Raw genomic sequence first — 14,309 nt, 5'->3', positions numbered from 1 at the left:
TGTACTGGAATGGTTCACCCCTGTGAGGTGAAAGTGCCTACTCTAACCCTGAGCCTACATTTTGGAGAATTAATAGCCCGCAGACACAGTTTACCTACAAAATATAGCAGATAAACTGTGGCTTTCAGAACATCCTTACTTCTATCTGGCATACATTTAACAAGATGACTGACACAATAGCATCACACAGCTGCTTCAGATTTGTCCGCCGCACATCCATCACGCAAATCTTTTAATCTAGTGTGGAAGCAATTACAGTGAACTTACTATCATATTGGAATATTCACTTTGAGATGACCTGAGCTTTGAGACATGGCCCTTCACCCTGCTGGAAGGAGCAATCACAAGATGGGTAAAGTGTGATCATGAGGGAAGACATATGGTCAGCAACAATACTCAGGTGGAATTTAAGCAATTCTCAGTAGTTATTAAAGAGCCCAAAGTGTGCCAGTAAGCAATCCCCTGCACAACCAACAACACCACCAATTTTGACCATACCACCCAAATGTTGCAACTGACATCATGGGTCATCAGACCTAGCAACAGTTTTCCAGTCTTCAGTCGCCCCACTTTTTTGAGCGTTTACAAACTGATTAATAATAAGTGGATGTTTGAGCTGCTATCATATGTATACATATATGGAATGAACAGCTCAACTGTAGGTATGCAAATTTATTGAGCAAATCACAGTGAGTTTTGTACAGTGCATACAAAATATGTAAAAGAAAAATTGGGAGTTGAAAATTTGTAATCACTATAGACTCAATATAAACTATTGAGTTCTATGCTCTGTTTTAAACTTGTCTGTAGCCAACAAAATATTTTATAAATCAGGGCCCTATAGGAGACATAAAAGTAGAAGTATTGGAACTTAAAAATCATTCAAATAAATAAAAAGTGGCAATATTTCTCTACCACAAGTTGTTCACTAGTTTTCTACTTAACAACACTAAAAGGCTAAGCAATGATGTCAGAGATGAAGAAACAAACACAGGAACTAAACATGACACACAGGCACGTAAATGTGTTTTATTGTATGCAAAATAAGTTTGTAAGTACACGACAGCAGAGCAATAATGTTTTTAAATGTTATTCTTACTAACCCATAACCTCTTTTGAATTCACGCGATCTAAAAAGAACAAAATACAGCACAAACATTACCCTCTGTGTGAACAATACACCATCTTTTTGGTTTCTATGATAAAGCTATATATATGTATTTAAATATTTTTTTGTATACATTAGTGCCAGAATTTGCACTGTGTTTGTTTTCTAAGTGGTAGTCACTTCCTTTTACCCATGACTTCTTGTTCAGGAACAGCCACAAACATTCCCTTAACATGATCCAAAAATAGTATTAGAGTGCCATTACCATAAATCCCAATATACACTATGCTGACTCTACAGATCATCACCTGATGCTAGAGGAAGAGTCTTCACTAGTTATTCACCATCAATTACACAATAGACTGTAATGCCTGTGATCAGTCCAGTTAGTTCATTAATACCAGTACAAACCCCCACCCCCCCCACTCCCCCCCCCCAGCATGTACCTTAATATTCATTAGCATTAATTATTTCTAGTTGTTTTATTACAAGGGTTTTAAAAATGTGTAAGTCACTTTTACACCGGTGATAATAAATAAATAGAAACATAAACAAATGGCTGCCCATGTGTTTTTATTACTGGTTTATTGCTACCTTGACTTCCCTGTCTTGCAGCTTTTTTTATGCTGCACTATCCAGCAGAAAATTTCACTGTAAACTATCAAATAGTTGTTGATATATTTTAGTCTGGACCAACATCTAACTTCAGCATGACTATTTATATGAATGCGAATAAAGTGTTTATGTAGTATACAGATAGCAAAAAGCCCTTTCTCAAATGTGTGTGGATAGCGATGTCGGCGTAGACTGTATTGCAAGAGGATCAGTGAAATGAGGCACTCGTGAGGTAAGGAAAGGACAAAAAAGTAATTAATTGATAATAATAATAATAATAATAATAATAATAATAATAATAATAATAATGGATTGGATTTATATAGCGCTTTTCAAGGCACCCAAAGCGCTTTACAAGATAAGTTTATATTTAACATCTCATTGTAAATGTCACGTCTGTGCAGAAAGCAGCACAAGCATGTTCTGTTTGTTTCAACTTGAAATGTCAGTCACAAGTTATTAGCTGCTTCTATAGCTAATAACTTCACTTTTGTGTTAATGGTTAGTTTTTATAACAACTGCATAAACTGGAAAACAGACATGTCAAACATGTTGAAAAACTGAAGCATCCTGTAAGTAAGTTAATGCATATGTAAACATCACATTTTGAATTCAGAAAGCCAGATAGCCATGCCACTCTGATAGAATTCATGGTTTTGCGGCATGTACCTCGTTTGGGTTTCTAAACGTTCTTTGATGGTGAAGCAAGTGGTGACTGTGATGGTGAAACTGATATGCTAATGAATAGAAGACCAAGCTATTACATGGCATGTAAAATATTTAGAAAGACAATGAAATAAAATAATAATAATAGAATAAAGATAATAATATTGGCCAGTTATATTTTGACTTTGTGTAAGACAGAAGTTCCTTTCTTAAATAAAAGCATTACTTTTTTTTTTTTTTTTGAGAAAATCACTCTCACTATGTAATCCTTTTAGTGTCACTCTTCAACTCTTCGTGCCTTTCCCCTCTCTTATACAGATATGGTGGGGAATTCCCATACTTCTATTATCAAAGCATTGAACTGTACCTGTTAAGACTAGCTGAAAAGGGAAAATAGTTTTTGCAGTATTAATAGATTCCACCATCCAGCTCCTCTTAATGTAAAGTGTGCGTGTTAGTCCCCATAGGGAAATAGTTCCTCTGCATTTAACCCATTCACCCAGTGAAGCAGTGGGCAGCCACCAATGCAGCGCCCGGGGAGCAGTGTGTAGGGACGGTACCTTGCTCAGGGGTACCTCAGGGTAGCCGTTCAGTGGAGTCGAACCCCCGACCTTCCGATCATGGGGCCACCACTCTACCTACTGAGCTATCCCTGCCCTTATAGCTGACTCGTGCGGCTTTCTCTTTCCTTGGGCTCCCTCTCTCTCTCCTCTCTCTCTCCTCTCTCTCTCTCTCTCTCTCACACACACACACACACACACAAAACAAAGGGATATCCCTAGCTTTTTTTTTGTTTTTCAAGCTAAAGTCAGTCTCATTTCACATGCCTCTGGTGAAACTGCTTGTAGTTGCTCCTAGCAGATAAAACTCTCTCGCTCTCTCTCTTTCTCAAACGCAAGAAGGGATATTCCTGGTTATTTTTTTGTGCAACCAGTCACACTGTCATTTGACATGCTCCTGGTAAAACTGCTCCTAGTACTCTCTTCCCCTCTCTCTCGTGCTCTCTCTTTCGCTCTCTCTCTCTCTCTCTCTCTCTCTCTCTCTCTTTATTATTATACATACAAATGCCCTACACTGTCCAATCACCCACAAACCCCAAACACACACCGACATAAAAAAAATGAAAGAAAAAAATTCTCCCATAAGGCCCAAGACAGTCGCGTCCATATTCGCTTTTTTCATGCGATCATTATCTCCATTGTGCCACTTTTGCCAGTCCTGCTTTGTTCAAAGTGAAAAGGTTAGCTATGTTTGACTGTTTCGGAATGTAGTGCAGTTGAAGGTATCGTCTCTTCTGTCCCTTTCGTTTTCCACCGCACTTCTCTAGGGTGCACTTGCGCAATAGCGAAGAGCGCTGCGGAAAATCTGCGCGTCTATTTTCTCACCTCCTGTAAGACCAGGGAAGGAGGGGGTGTGAATGTGTGGGGACGGTAGGGAAACCCATGACTTCCGCGTTTTTCCTCCCTGTCTGAAAGTGACTTCACGTACATAAATAGCTATGGGTGCTTACAGTTGAAACATTTAAACCAAGACACGCAGTGGACTCGGCGGACGAGCGGACTATCTTTTGGTCGTCAACCAACCAAAGCCGGACCTATAAAACTTTAAAGCTCGCTCAAACCTTTTATTCTGAGAAGATAAAAGCTGCTCAGTGTGAACTTTTTGACCGAAGCTCAAGCGACCCTACTGCGGATTGATGGGACAGCAAGCCAAAGACGTGGACGTTGAAGCGCTTCAGGAAAGAAGCCCTCAGCGTGGAAGGTGCCTGGACAATTTTTTAGTCATGTCCATCAGCTTTCTCTTTGTGGCAACCACAGCCCTTGCAGTCGGAGGAGCGATGGTTGTGATGGAACTGCGGTCGGACATGAAGTCCTTGAGTTCGCCCCCATCAGTTGGGACGCCGCAGAAGCAGACGGGAGACGCATCTTCCCCAGCATATAAGGTAATTAATTATTATCATTTTGTTCAGAAAGTTTGTATAACCTTTTACTTTATATCGTTTCTTTTCTTACATTTATCCATTTTGATTCACAAATTCTTTACTGTTTTGCCAACAGATGGAGAAATTTTCCTATTTACAAGCCGCCAACTCAAGTAAGTCTTTTACTGATTTTCCAAATATATAAAGCCATGTAACATAAAGTCTTTTGAATCTACAGAAAAAACGGAAGTTATAACATTTTTTTGCAAAAGATTTAGAGTAGGCAGAAAATAATGACCTCGTGGTTTAACGTTATTGTTAGTCTTTTACTGTTTGCTGTTTATATGAAAAGTGTACATTTAAGTTTTTGAGAAAAATAAAAACCCTATTTTGCATTACAACAAATGGGGTTACAAGTCTTAGCAAATCTATAAGTGTAACCGGGAAATCTGATATTATCTTGTGTAAACAAAAACTAAAATAAATGTAATTGTCTACTCTTGCAGAGTTGGAAAACTCCACCATGCTATGGAAATCCATCTCATATGGTAAACGGACATCTGTAGGAAGCAACTTTGTCTTCGACCCAGAGCGGCATTCACTGGAGCCAGTACAACATGGAGCCTACTTCATGTATGTTGAGCTAAATTTCACCTGCACTTCCACATGCAACGCGGGTGTTCTCACGGTGAAAGTAGGTGATGAACTTACCTGCAAAGTGGAGCTTCCAGCAGGTATACTACCTGTGAGCAGGAAATGCTGGACTGTTGCTCAACTAAAAAACCAGGGACTGCTCACTCAGATGACAGTACAGAAAGGCCTAGAAGACTGGAAACTGGAGCTGCAAAGCTCAGGATTTGGAATTTTCCTCATAGACCCATAGATGCACATGCTGGAGTGCTACTGCTGTTATCTAGAAGTAAATGGACCCGAGACACGTGGGTTGTAACGAGTAAGAACAGAAGTCTGTTTTTTCATAAACCCACATAGTTGAAAACGGACAGGCTTGGGTGCCGTTTTTCACAGCTATGACGAGCTTCCTTGCAAAGGTTCTAGGAGAAAGAACCTTATGAGACTCAAGAAAAGCTGCATTTGTGATAATGCAAAGAGAATATGGAGAGACTAGAAACTTGCCTCATTGTATGTAATTATGTAAAAATGTTTCTCTGTATATTTATTTGGTGATATGGAATTATTTATGTACTTATGTTGCTTTTATTTATAACTTTTATTTATAGCAATGTTTATATTTTGTATAGGATTTTTTTTAAATGTACAGTAGATGTCACTACACTGATATTGATGTGCAATATACAGATTTCAAGTTGTCATTAGGCTTCTGCAACCACAATAAAAAAAACCTTTCAGGGATGCATTTAGTTCTTCTGTTGTTAATCTGTTCTTGGAAGCGATGAGTAACCAAGTGATGAGTGAGATTGTGCACTTATGCAGAAAAAAAGTCAGAGTTAATCAAAACATATCCAGAATTTCTAAAACATTCAGTTTATTTGTTTATTAATTACAATTAAGCGTAAAGACTCAACCTAAGAAATTGTTTTGCTTTTAAAAGATGTCTAAGTCCTGTGGACGAACCCATTGTTGAATGTATTTCTCTGTAATCCATATTAAAAACATGGATGTGGTGACATGAAGTATTTTTTGGTGTTAAATAAGAAAATGTGAAAGCGACTGTGACAAATTTTACCTCAATGTTACACACCTCATTCCGGGAACTGGATGCACATCACATCCTGTTTATTTACCATGATGTGTGGTGAAGAAAAAAAACCCTATAAGCCACCAAACAAACACCTCCCGTATATACGTGAGATGGAGATGTCAAGTGAAACAAAATTTCATCTGGTGCTGTCATAATGAGTGAGGATTTTCATGGTTCCAACAAATGCTCAGAGCAAAAAGCACGCTTTAGTACATGTACATATATATAAAAAGATGGTTTTGGTCTAAAAGCAAGTACTGAATGTAACGAACTAAAACAAAGTAAGTTTAATCATATCCTTACTTTTAAAGATGAATGTACACTTTCTGCATATGACAAAAACACATGCACTATCAGTGCATGTGTTTTTGTGCATATGTAGGTACAGTGTTTTTCTTTTTTTTTCTTTTTTTGCTTATATGGACTCACTTTTCTAAACTAGTGATTTTCAAAACTGAAAGAAACATAAAAATAAAGAAATTTCAAGTTCAATCAGTTGTTTATTTTTACAGGTACACATTTGGTGTGATGCATTGTTTTTGGGACCAGTGGTTACGAGTGAACCTACAGCTCCCGTTATCTTTATTGAAGTTGTTTACAGCTGGTTTAATCTCTTTTTTTCTTTTTTTTTCCTGGCCCACAAGTTTGTTGTTTTTGTTCATTCCTCTAAACGATTCAGTGGCGCACACAGCTGTACATAGCTGTACCTTAAAAATTAGGCAGATACATTTATAACTTTATTGACTTTTTATTTAACATTTAGCAATTTTCTGCCAGCCTTCCAAACATGGACAAGGCTTGTTTGGTGCTGTTACACTGCTGTAATGTGTATAGCTAAGTTCAAAAAATCTTGGTTCACTTATAGCACATCTGCAGTAGTGTCTTTGGACACGAGAAGTCACCACCTACCAGCATTGCACCCTTAATAGGTGACTAGGTAGTGGCAGGTGTTCCACCTTTGGTACAGCTTCCTGCAACCAGTCAAAAACCCTGGTGAACCTGATTGGCCAACTCTTTGACTCCTGCTCTGTCTTTCATGGACTACAAGCGGGCAAATGCGGCGTTGCAAACTTTCTGTTAAGAAACCTCCTCGTAATGTGTTTCTACAAACTGTAAAGCTTAGGGCAAAAGGCCATAAAGTTGTTTAATCTCTCTTTCTTCTATAACAATTACTGTTTTTTGGGAGTTTCCATCTTTGGTGAGTTCTGCTATATGCACCCACATATACTTAGTGTGCTAGCAGCTGAGAAATCTTTGGTATGATAAACTTGGTTTGTAATACATGTCCCAGGTTGTTGTGGTAGTTTTATAGTTTTCTTCTCTTATTTTTACTCTAGAACAAATGTCTTTACTTCTAATAAATTTTTATTTGTTTATCTTTGAGCAAAATCTGAAAACAAAAGGGAAAAAGTTGCTGCATAGTTTACCTTTTTTGACTTCATGTTGTTTCCTCAGTGATTTTCCTTATTTCATAGTGCAGTCAAATAGTCAATAGCCTGTCAAATAAACTTCAGTTCTATCTAAATTCAGATCAAGTTAGATAGGACAGTAGCATTGTAAATAAAAGACAGATTTTGAAAAGTAAACCACTTCTCTGCAGCTTTCTTAGCCAACTATAACCGTCACCGCACATAGAAACTCGTGAAAAGTTTGCACGCTGAATAGTTTTTAGCAGCTCTGTTGCAGCACATCAAATTGCCCTTATACCTGTATGATTAAGTGCTGGTTTCCCCACACATATGCAACAGTGCAATTTCATATGCTTTGTCAGTCACTCCTTGTGCCACAACACCCACACACACCTCAAAGCATGGCAGCTCCTGCCAGTGAAAACACATACCAACATGTACCTGCCAGCTGAAAGAGAAAGTGACCTTTTTTCACCTTAAAAATAAAAATGAACGAAAAAACCCCAAATTTACAGTAAATTCCAAACAACGGAACTGACAATATTTTTGGCAACAAACATGGATAAAAAATCTGATTTTGCTGACTTAAAAGTACTCTATCAAAATTATTTTCAAACATTTGACCTGTTAAGATATGCATTAAACAAGATTAGCTGTAAGATTACATACAGTTGATGCATGATGGCAACGTACCCTTTACTTGCTTACAAGGGACAAGTCTGAAATGGAGCTGTAAAAGTGCTTTCGCTGAGGTGAAGATTCACAAAACACTAGTCAAGCTTCTTTCTTTCTTCATTTTAAACCTTGCATTGTGTATGGCTGCAGCTGCTTTTCAGGACTCATGTGTGTCAGTGTCCCTGTTTGCACATCTCTGGCTCTTACCACCAGATCTGTGAATGTGCAGCCCTTGAAACGTATTGCATTGTGAATGTGCATGTGAATTTGCATGTGCATGAAACACAAGACTTTTACTATAAGTGGAATTACTTATTCCCTTTTCAGTGGACATTTATCACGTCAAACAGATCGTTACTACTGAAGCATTAAGGTGCAAGCAGCCTTTTATTGATGCATCCTGTTACTGTTGAGGAGGAATGCATCAGATTTTATGACCTGAATACATGCTGTGTTTGAAAGCTTATGATGTTCACAAGAAAATTTGTCAGGTTAGTAGAATGAAGCAAAATGTGCCACGCTTGCTTCTGAAATGTAGTTGAAGTTGAAGAAATGTAGTGAAAACAGAGACTTGAAATAGTATGTAAAACAAGGGTGTAAAACCCAAGAAAACTATGTAAAATAAAGCACTAACATAAATAGACAATGGACACATTGCACCGCTGCAAGTAATAAACATCAGCAACATGATATGTTTGTACAACCATTGCTTTCGAGCTCAAGTTTGCAAAGACTATCTTGGTTTGAGCCTGTTCCTCTCTGCACAGATGCTTATCTGTGTATTGTGGCAGGAAATGACCCAAATATTTCAAAGGTATCTGAGGTCAGTCTTTCCACTTACTTATGTCTCTGTCTTAGTGGTGATTTAGTTACCTGTCTCTGCACCTGTCTTTACTAGTCCATGTGCTTTAGTTTTATTCTCACTCCACATCACACACTTTCATTTTTCTGTCTATCCACTCTACTGCCATGGAAGAAGCCATTTTTGGCTAATGAACCCTCATTGACTTATATGTAGATCTATATGGTTTACTTCTTTCCACTTGAAACTGCTTCAGTGATGTGAAACTTTCCCCTAAAGTGTGAAAGTAGCTGAGTCAGGAACACTAGACCCAGCATCTCGATACTCCCCCCAACCTCCACTCCACTCCCTCCCCCATTTTCTCCTCACTGCATCCTTACTCAACCACATCCTGCACTTCACACACACATATAGTGCCTTGCAGACATTGGTGTTTGTTGCATCTCTCAATATGCAGCTATGTAATGTGGGTTGTCTGTGGTTCATCACAGTGTGTTTAAGGTATCCAAGCTGTTTCCAAATGATTTTATGAGTGTTCACACAGTTTTATATGTGAACAAGAAAAAAATCTGCCGCATCTCATTCTTTCACTTATAAGATACCTTCTTATTCGTTGTTCTTGTTGTGTGTCATAATCAGGATATGATACTGCTTTGCAATTTGTTTGATGAAAAAAACATTATTTATTTTAAACAAGAAACCACATTGCAAAAATAGCATTATATAACCTGAATATCAGATACTTTTTTATAAAACAACAAAATGTTATTTCTTCATTGGTGATCCAAATACATACACCAGGTACAGCATATATTATCTATTTTGTGCATATATTATACATAGAAATCATCCAAACAGATGGTGTAAAATTAACATTGAGTAAATAGAATAAGATAAACTGGCACACACGTGTCTCTAGGGATATATCATAAAGGCCCCCATAAAGTTAAGAGTAGACCCTCCATGAATCTTCGTTATATTCTTCAGTGTCACATAAATTTCATCTCCAACTTGCAGCTGGAAAATCCCAGCCAGGTAACTGTTCCACAAATCTTCTGAAGCCTCTAGAAGCTTCAAATGAGGTTTTGAGGTTGAGCAATGAATACTAGAAGAAAAATATGATAGGTGTCACGTTTAAATCAACTCAGCACAAACATAAAAATTACAGACAGGCAACACACAAATAAGCACACCAGTAACGACAGGAGAGAGGAAAGAAAGGAAAGAAAGAGTACCTTTTTGATTGCATAAGTTCTATAGGCTTATCATAGGCTTTGGTCTCCTTCATGACTTTGTGCTGGCTAAGTGAACACTCTTCTGCTGCATTCATAATCACTTTGGAGTAGATATAGTAGTAGCCCTCCTTTTCTACTGTCAGCCGGCCTTTTTCATACTTCATGTCTTGGGTGACTGCGTCACCCTCTTTTGCCCATTGCACTATATCGTTCGTCCCCGGCTTATTGGAGCCTTGGATAAAGAGAGAGAAAGCAGTTGCTTGGACCATAATTTATCTGAAGAGCTCATATGCAGTGTTCATGTTTGAGTGATGAGGGGAGCCTCTTACCCAGCAGGTGAGCAAAGGGTCTCCTCTCATCTCTGCTCATCTTCCTACCTGTTTAAGAAAGCAAGGGCAGATCAACTAATTGATCAACCAGTGTAAAAAAACATTTTTAAATATACACATAAAATTCTTAAGATGAAGTTGTGGGGAAAAACAATACAAAATTTCAACGTGTTAGCAGTCTAATGCTCTAAATTATATGATGATTTAATTGTTCTGGCTTCCCTTCACAGACAATCTTCTATGCAGATCATGAATTATCAATGAATCATGTTAAGAATGGGCATCTCAGTACCTCCCACCAGACTTTCTGGCTTGGGGTTTGTCCGGTTCTTAAGGTCAGGCTCATGGTTAGAAGAAGAAGCCTACAGGGAAGGAAAGATAAATACAACACAACAAATACTGAGTGAAAATCTTTGTGTGCTTGTCAAAATGTAGGAACCTCATGCAATAAGGGAAGGTGTCCTTTAGAGATGTATGGAAAAACACATGCACACTAAATGTAAATTCTGCAAATACATTATATATATATATGTATATATACAAGTAATGTTTTACACATTAGATTATTTTTGTATGAAACCACATACTCCAATATTTTTTTCAATAGTAACCTAAATGTAACAATAATATTTTCAATAAAACCTGAGATCTTAGGTTTGATTTTTAAGTGCAGTTCATATTATATACAAACAGAGGGCATAACACGTGAGAGGCAGGTGAATAATAAACAGCATTATGAAACTGTCTTTAAAAAAAGTGAAGTTAATGTTGCAGCTTTGTGCTTGAGATACAAATAAAGGGAAGTACAACTAGAGAAAGAGTCCAGTTGAAAAACGTGTCACTATCGACCTATAGCTTAAAGAGCAAACGAGGACCCACACCGAAACGCATTTAGCCCTGCAATGACATGTCTCAATATGACGTAGGGGCAAGCAGGGAAATTCTAAAGAGAAGGAATTTCCAGTCAGTCCAAGCACTGACACTTCTCTCTTCTCTTACAACACACATGTACGCAATCACACACAGACCTCGTGCTCACCTCTGTCCTTTGGTAAAGTTTGTAGATTAAAAATCCCTCGACGATTATTCCCAACATGGCCAGTCCCACCAGCAAGAGAAGAAACTTTTGGAGCTGACTCCCCCACCTTGGTTTCCTTTCAGGGGGCATTTTAATGTAGCTGGCCTGACTGTCCACCACAAACACCTGGGGGCAGGCACCTGCGCCGCCCTCTGACATCCCACCAGATCAGAGACAACCTAAGATGTTAAGGGTAAAGGTCAAAGGAGATACTGAAGGAAAAAAAGTTGTACAGTAGAGTGTAAAGAAATGGGGGAAAAAGGAAGATCGGACAGGAAATATTTAAAAAAAGAATATGTGACAAAGCAACAATCTACACATAAAAAAATCAGTTATTTTACGGTCTATTTAGGTTAAGTAGCCATGATGCAAGCAGTTTCTGAAAACAATGTAATTTCTTCATATCCCGACTACTTGAACAGCACAGTGAAAGACAGCTTGTCAATCAAATGAAAGAATAATAAAAACAAAACTCTTGTAAGGGAAAGGGAAATTACCTTGGATTTAAATGTTCCTCCACCGCTCAGCCAACCATCCAGTGTAGTCTCTACACAGTCCTCTGAAGCTCGTTTGGGATATTTAATAGCAAATGTATTCTTAACGCATTTCAAAAATATAGACCTAACAACATTCTCTGAACTACGCTACTGACTCATTTATTAAATTTTTTCCCTCTCTAGATATTTTCTCTCGGAGCAGATATTGGCACTCAGTCCAACCTCTAGTGTCCGCTTGCCTGCTGTCAACTATCGCAAATATTGCTTTTCAGCTCATATAAGGAGGAAATGAAGATGACACGGGGAAGGAGCAAAGACACAGAGACAAAGAGTGAGAGAGTGAGTAGTGTGCGTGTGTGTGGGGCACTCCCTACAACTGCTGAATATAGTTATCATCACAGCTGACACTTCCTTTTCTTACTCTTTAGTTTCTGCCTCACTGTTCTTGATGTTTTATTGAACAGTCGATGTTGGTTTTAAGTTGTTTAGATTTTTTTTTATCAGTTTCTAAGAAAGTCGCTTCATCTAGCTATGCACATTTATAGCATTTCTAATACTAAGCAAGTACGCAGTGTGATGTTAAACTAAGTACAGCAAAACCAGATGAGCTGGGGTGGCAAGTTGTAACACACATCCGCACTCTTGACCACTACCCAGCCCTCCCACCACAGTGTTGCACTATCACCCACATTGTAAGTGATAATCTTGCAGTAAACCCCCCCTTTCACACACAAAATTTCTTTCTGTATTCTAGGTGTCTCAGGTGGATTAAGCAACTTGCTTTTATTTTCATTTTGAGGAACTTGCGGTGTTTCTTTCTCTTTTCTTTTTTTTTTTTCAACAAGCAACAGCTTGCAGTGATTGAGCTTGATGGTTTGCAGCAGTTTGGAAAAAGTGAGACAACGAGACATTTTTTCCTCACTTTTGTAAGTAGTATTGATGTAGTTCTCACTTTTTTCCTTTGAAAAAATGTTTTAGTGACATGTCATTTTTTAAATGTATTTACTTTTATTATCTAACATCCTGAAAGTGTGATTCATCTTCATGTAAATGTGGACAGCTAAGTAGGAGTACAGAAATGCAGGCAGCCTGTGTTGGTTATGGTTCTTTTTTTTTTTGTTCTTTCGCATTTCCTGTTTCATAATGCAATCCTCGTTTTGAATTGTGGTACTGAATGCTTTCTTTTTCTCCCTGCTGCTTAAACACTATCTCTAATGTTATGAAGAAACAGTCTTTTTGGTATCCTCTTTATCATAACCTGAAACCAGTATTTTTACAATCTGTTTTCTGCTGTAGGAGGGGAAAGTTTGACGTGACATACTCCATATGGTGAAACTACACACACACACTTACTGACTTGCAATATAAATTACTACTTCAGACACATACATTTAGACACACAAACAGAGATATGCAGTGTGTGCACAGGGCACTTGCAAGTTGTAAGGAGGGCAGAGACAAGTCTGCTGCCAAGGAAGGCCTGACTGTAGTTGTTGTGGTCGTTGCATGCTCAGTCCAACATGAATGACAAAATGAACAGACTCTGACAGACCCAGTGGTGAGTTACAGTAAAAGTGCTAAGACAAACAAAAAAGCAAGACTAAAGGAACTTCTTTTATTTCAGAGAGTATAAAGTTGACTAGTTTTAGACACATTAAGAGAAATAAAACCTACTGTAGGAAACCTACTGATACATTCAGAAAGTGGGAGAGAAAGTGAAGGCAGAACTTTGTGATTTACACAAACCCAGCATGTATAATCCCCCTGTAAGCAGGGAATTCCTGGTCAAGAATACACACAATCCAAATAACTTTCACTGAAATAAATTTCAATAAATCTGTATTACTAAGAAATTAAAGGACAAATTAGCACTCACGCTAACTTGCAAAGTATAACTTAATACTTTAACAATACATAAAAATGGTAGTCATTGAATGATGTATTGAATTGAATCATCGCTGTAACTTAATGGCTCTTAAGATGAGATGCAAGGAAATTATCAAGAGCAGCACAGTGCAATGAAAGAAAATGGGTCAGGAAACAAAATGTCAGGGAGTGCAGACACTGAAGAGGAAGCATTTAGTTTGAGGAAAATGTAAGTTCGGTATGACTCTGAGTGTAACTGCAATATTTGCATTTACTTTTAAGTAAATGAGATTTGAAAATGAAATTAAAAACTCTGCAGTATCGGTGAAAATCTACAATGTTACAGAATCCCTTAAACAATAGAATTGGAGTCTCAATCATCTGGGGG

At 37.9% G+C, this 14,309-nt stretch overlaps 2 protein-coding genes across 4 annotated transcripts; one reads left to right on the top strand and one right to left on the bottom strand.

Annotated features, from left to right (window-relative positions):
* Positions 1–3,795: 3,795 nt before the first annotated feature.
* On the top strand, positions 3,796–5,942 carry LOC102314168. Its single transcript, XM_005931353.3, has 3 exons — positions 3,796–4,331; positions 4,447–4,483; positions 4,817–5,942. The coding sequence occupies exons 1-3, from the start codon at positions 4,086–4,088 to the stop codon at positions 5,191–5,193; spliced, it is 660 nt and encodes a 219-aa protein (XP_005931415.1). The 5' UTR covers positions 3,796–4,085; the 3' UTR covers positions 5,194–5,942.
* Positions 5,943–9,261: 3,319 nt separating this feature from the next.
* On the bottom strand, positions 9,262–12,384 carry LOC102313879 (tumor necrosis factor ligand superfamily member 14). 3 transcript variants are annotated; one of them, XM_014336486.2, is made up of 6 exons: positions 12,056–12,384; positions 11,520–11,770; positions 10,773–10,842; positions 10,481–10,528; positions 10,152–10,383; positions 9,262–10,021 (listed from the first exon to the last, which is right to left on the bottom strand). In XM_014336486.2, exons 2-6 carry the CDS (start codon positions 11,715–11,717, stop codon positions 9,832–9,834), a joined length of 738 nt encoding a protein of 245 aa, XP_014191972.1. In that variant the 5' UTR covers positions 11,718–11,770; positions 12,056–12,384; the 3' UTR covers positions 9,262–9,831. The 3 variants fall into 3 exon arrangements, with proteins under 3 accessions (XP_014191972.1, XP_005931414.1, XP_042080474.1); XM_005931352.3 differs by having other exon boundaries at positions 11,520–11,737; XM_042224540.1 differs by lacking the exon at positions 12,056–12,384 and having other exon boundaries at positions 11,520–12,049.
* Positions 12,385–14,309: the final 1,925 nt, after the last annotated feature.

This window comes from Haplochromis burtoni, unplaced genomic scaffold (assembly GCF_018398535.1).
Source record: "Haplochromis burtoni strain Fernald_Lab_line unplaced genomic scaffold, NCSU_Asbu1 Contig_140, whole genome shotgun sequence".
In the NCBI taxonomy this organism is placed as follows: domain Eukaryota; kingdom Metazoa; phylum Chordata; class Actinopteri; order Cichliformes; family Cichlidae; genus Haplochromis; species Haplochromis burtoni.
Note: the sequence above shows the minus strand (reverse complement) of the source record. Positions and strands in the feature narration are given on the sequence as shown.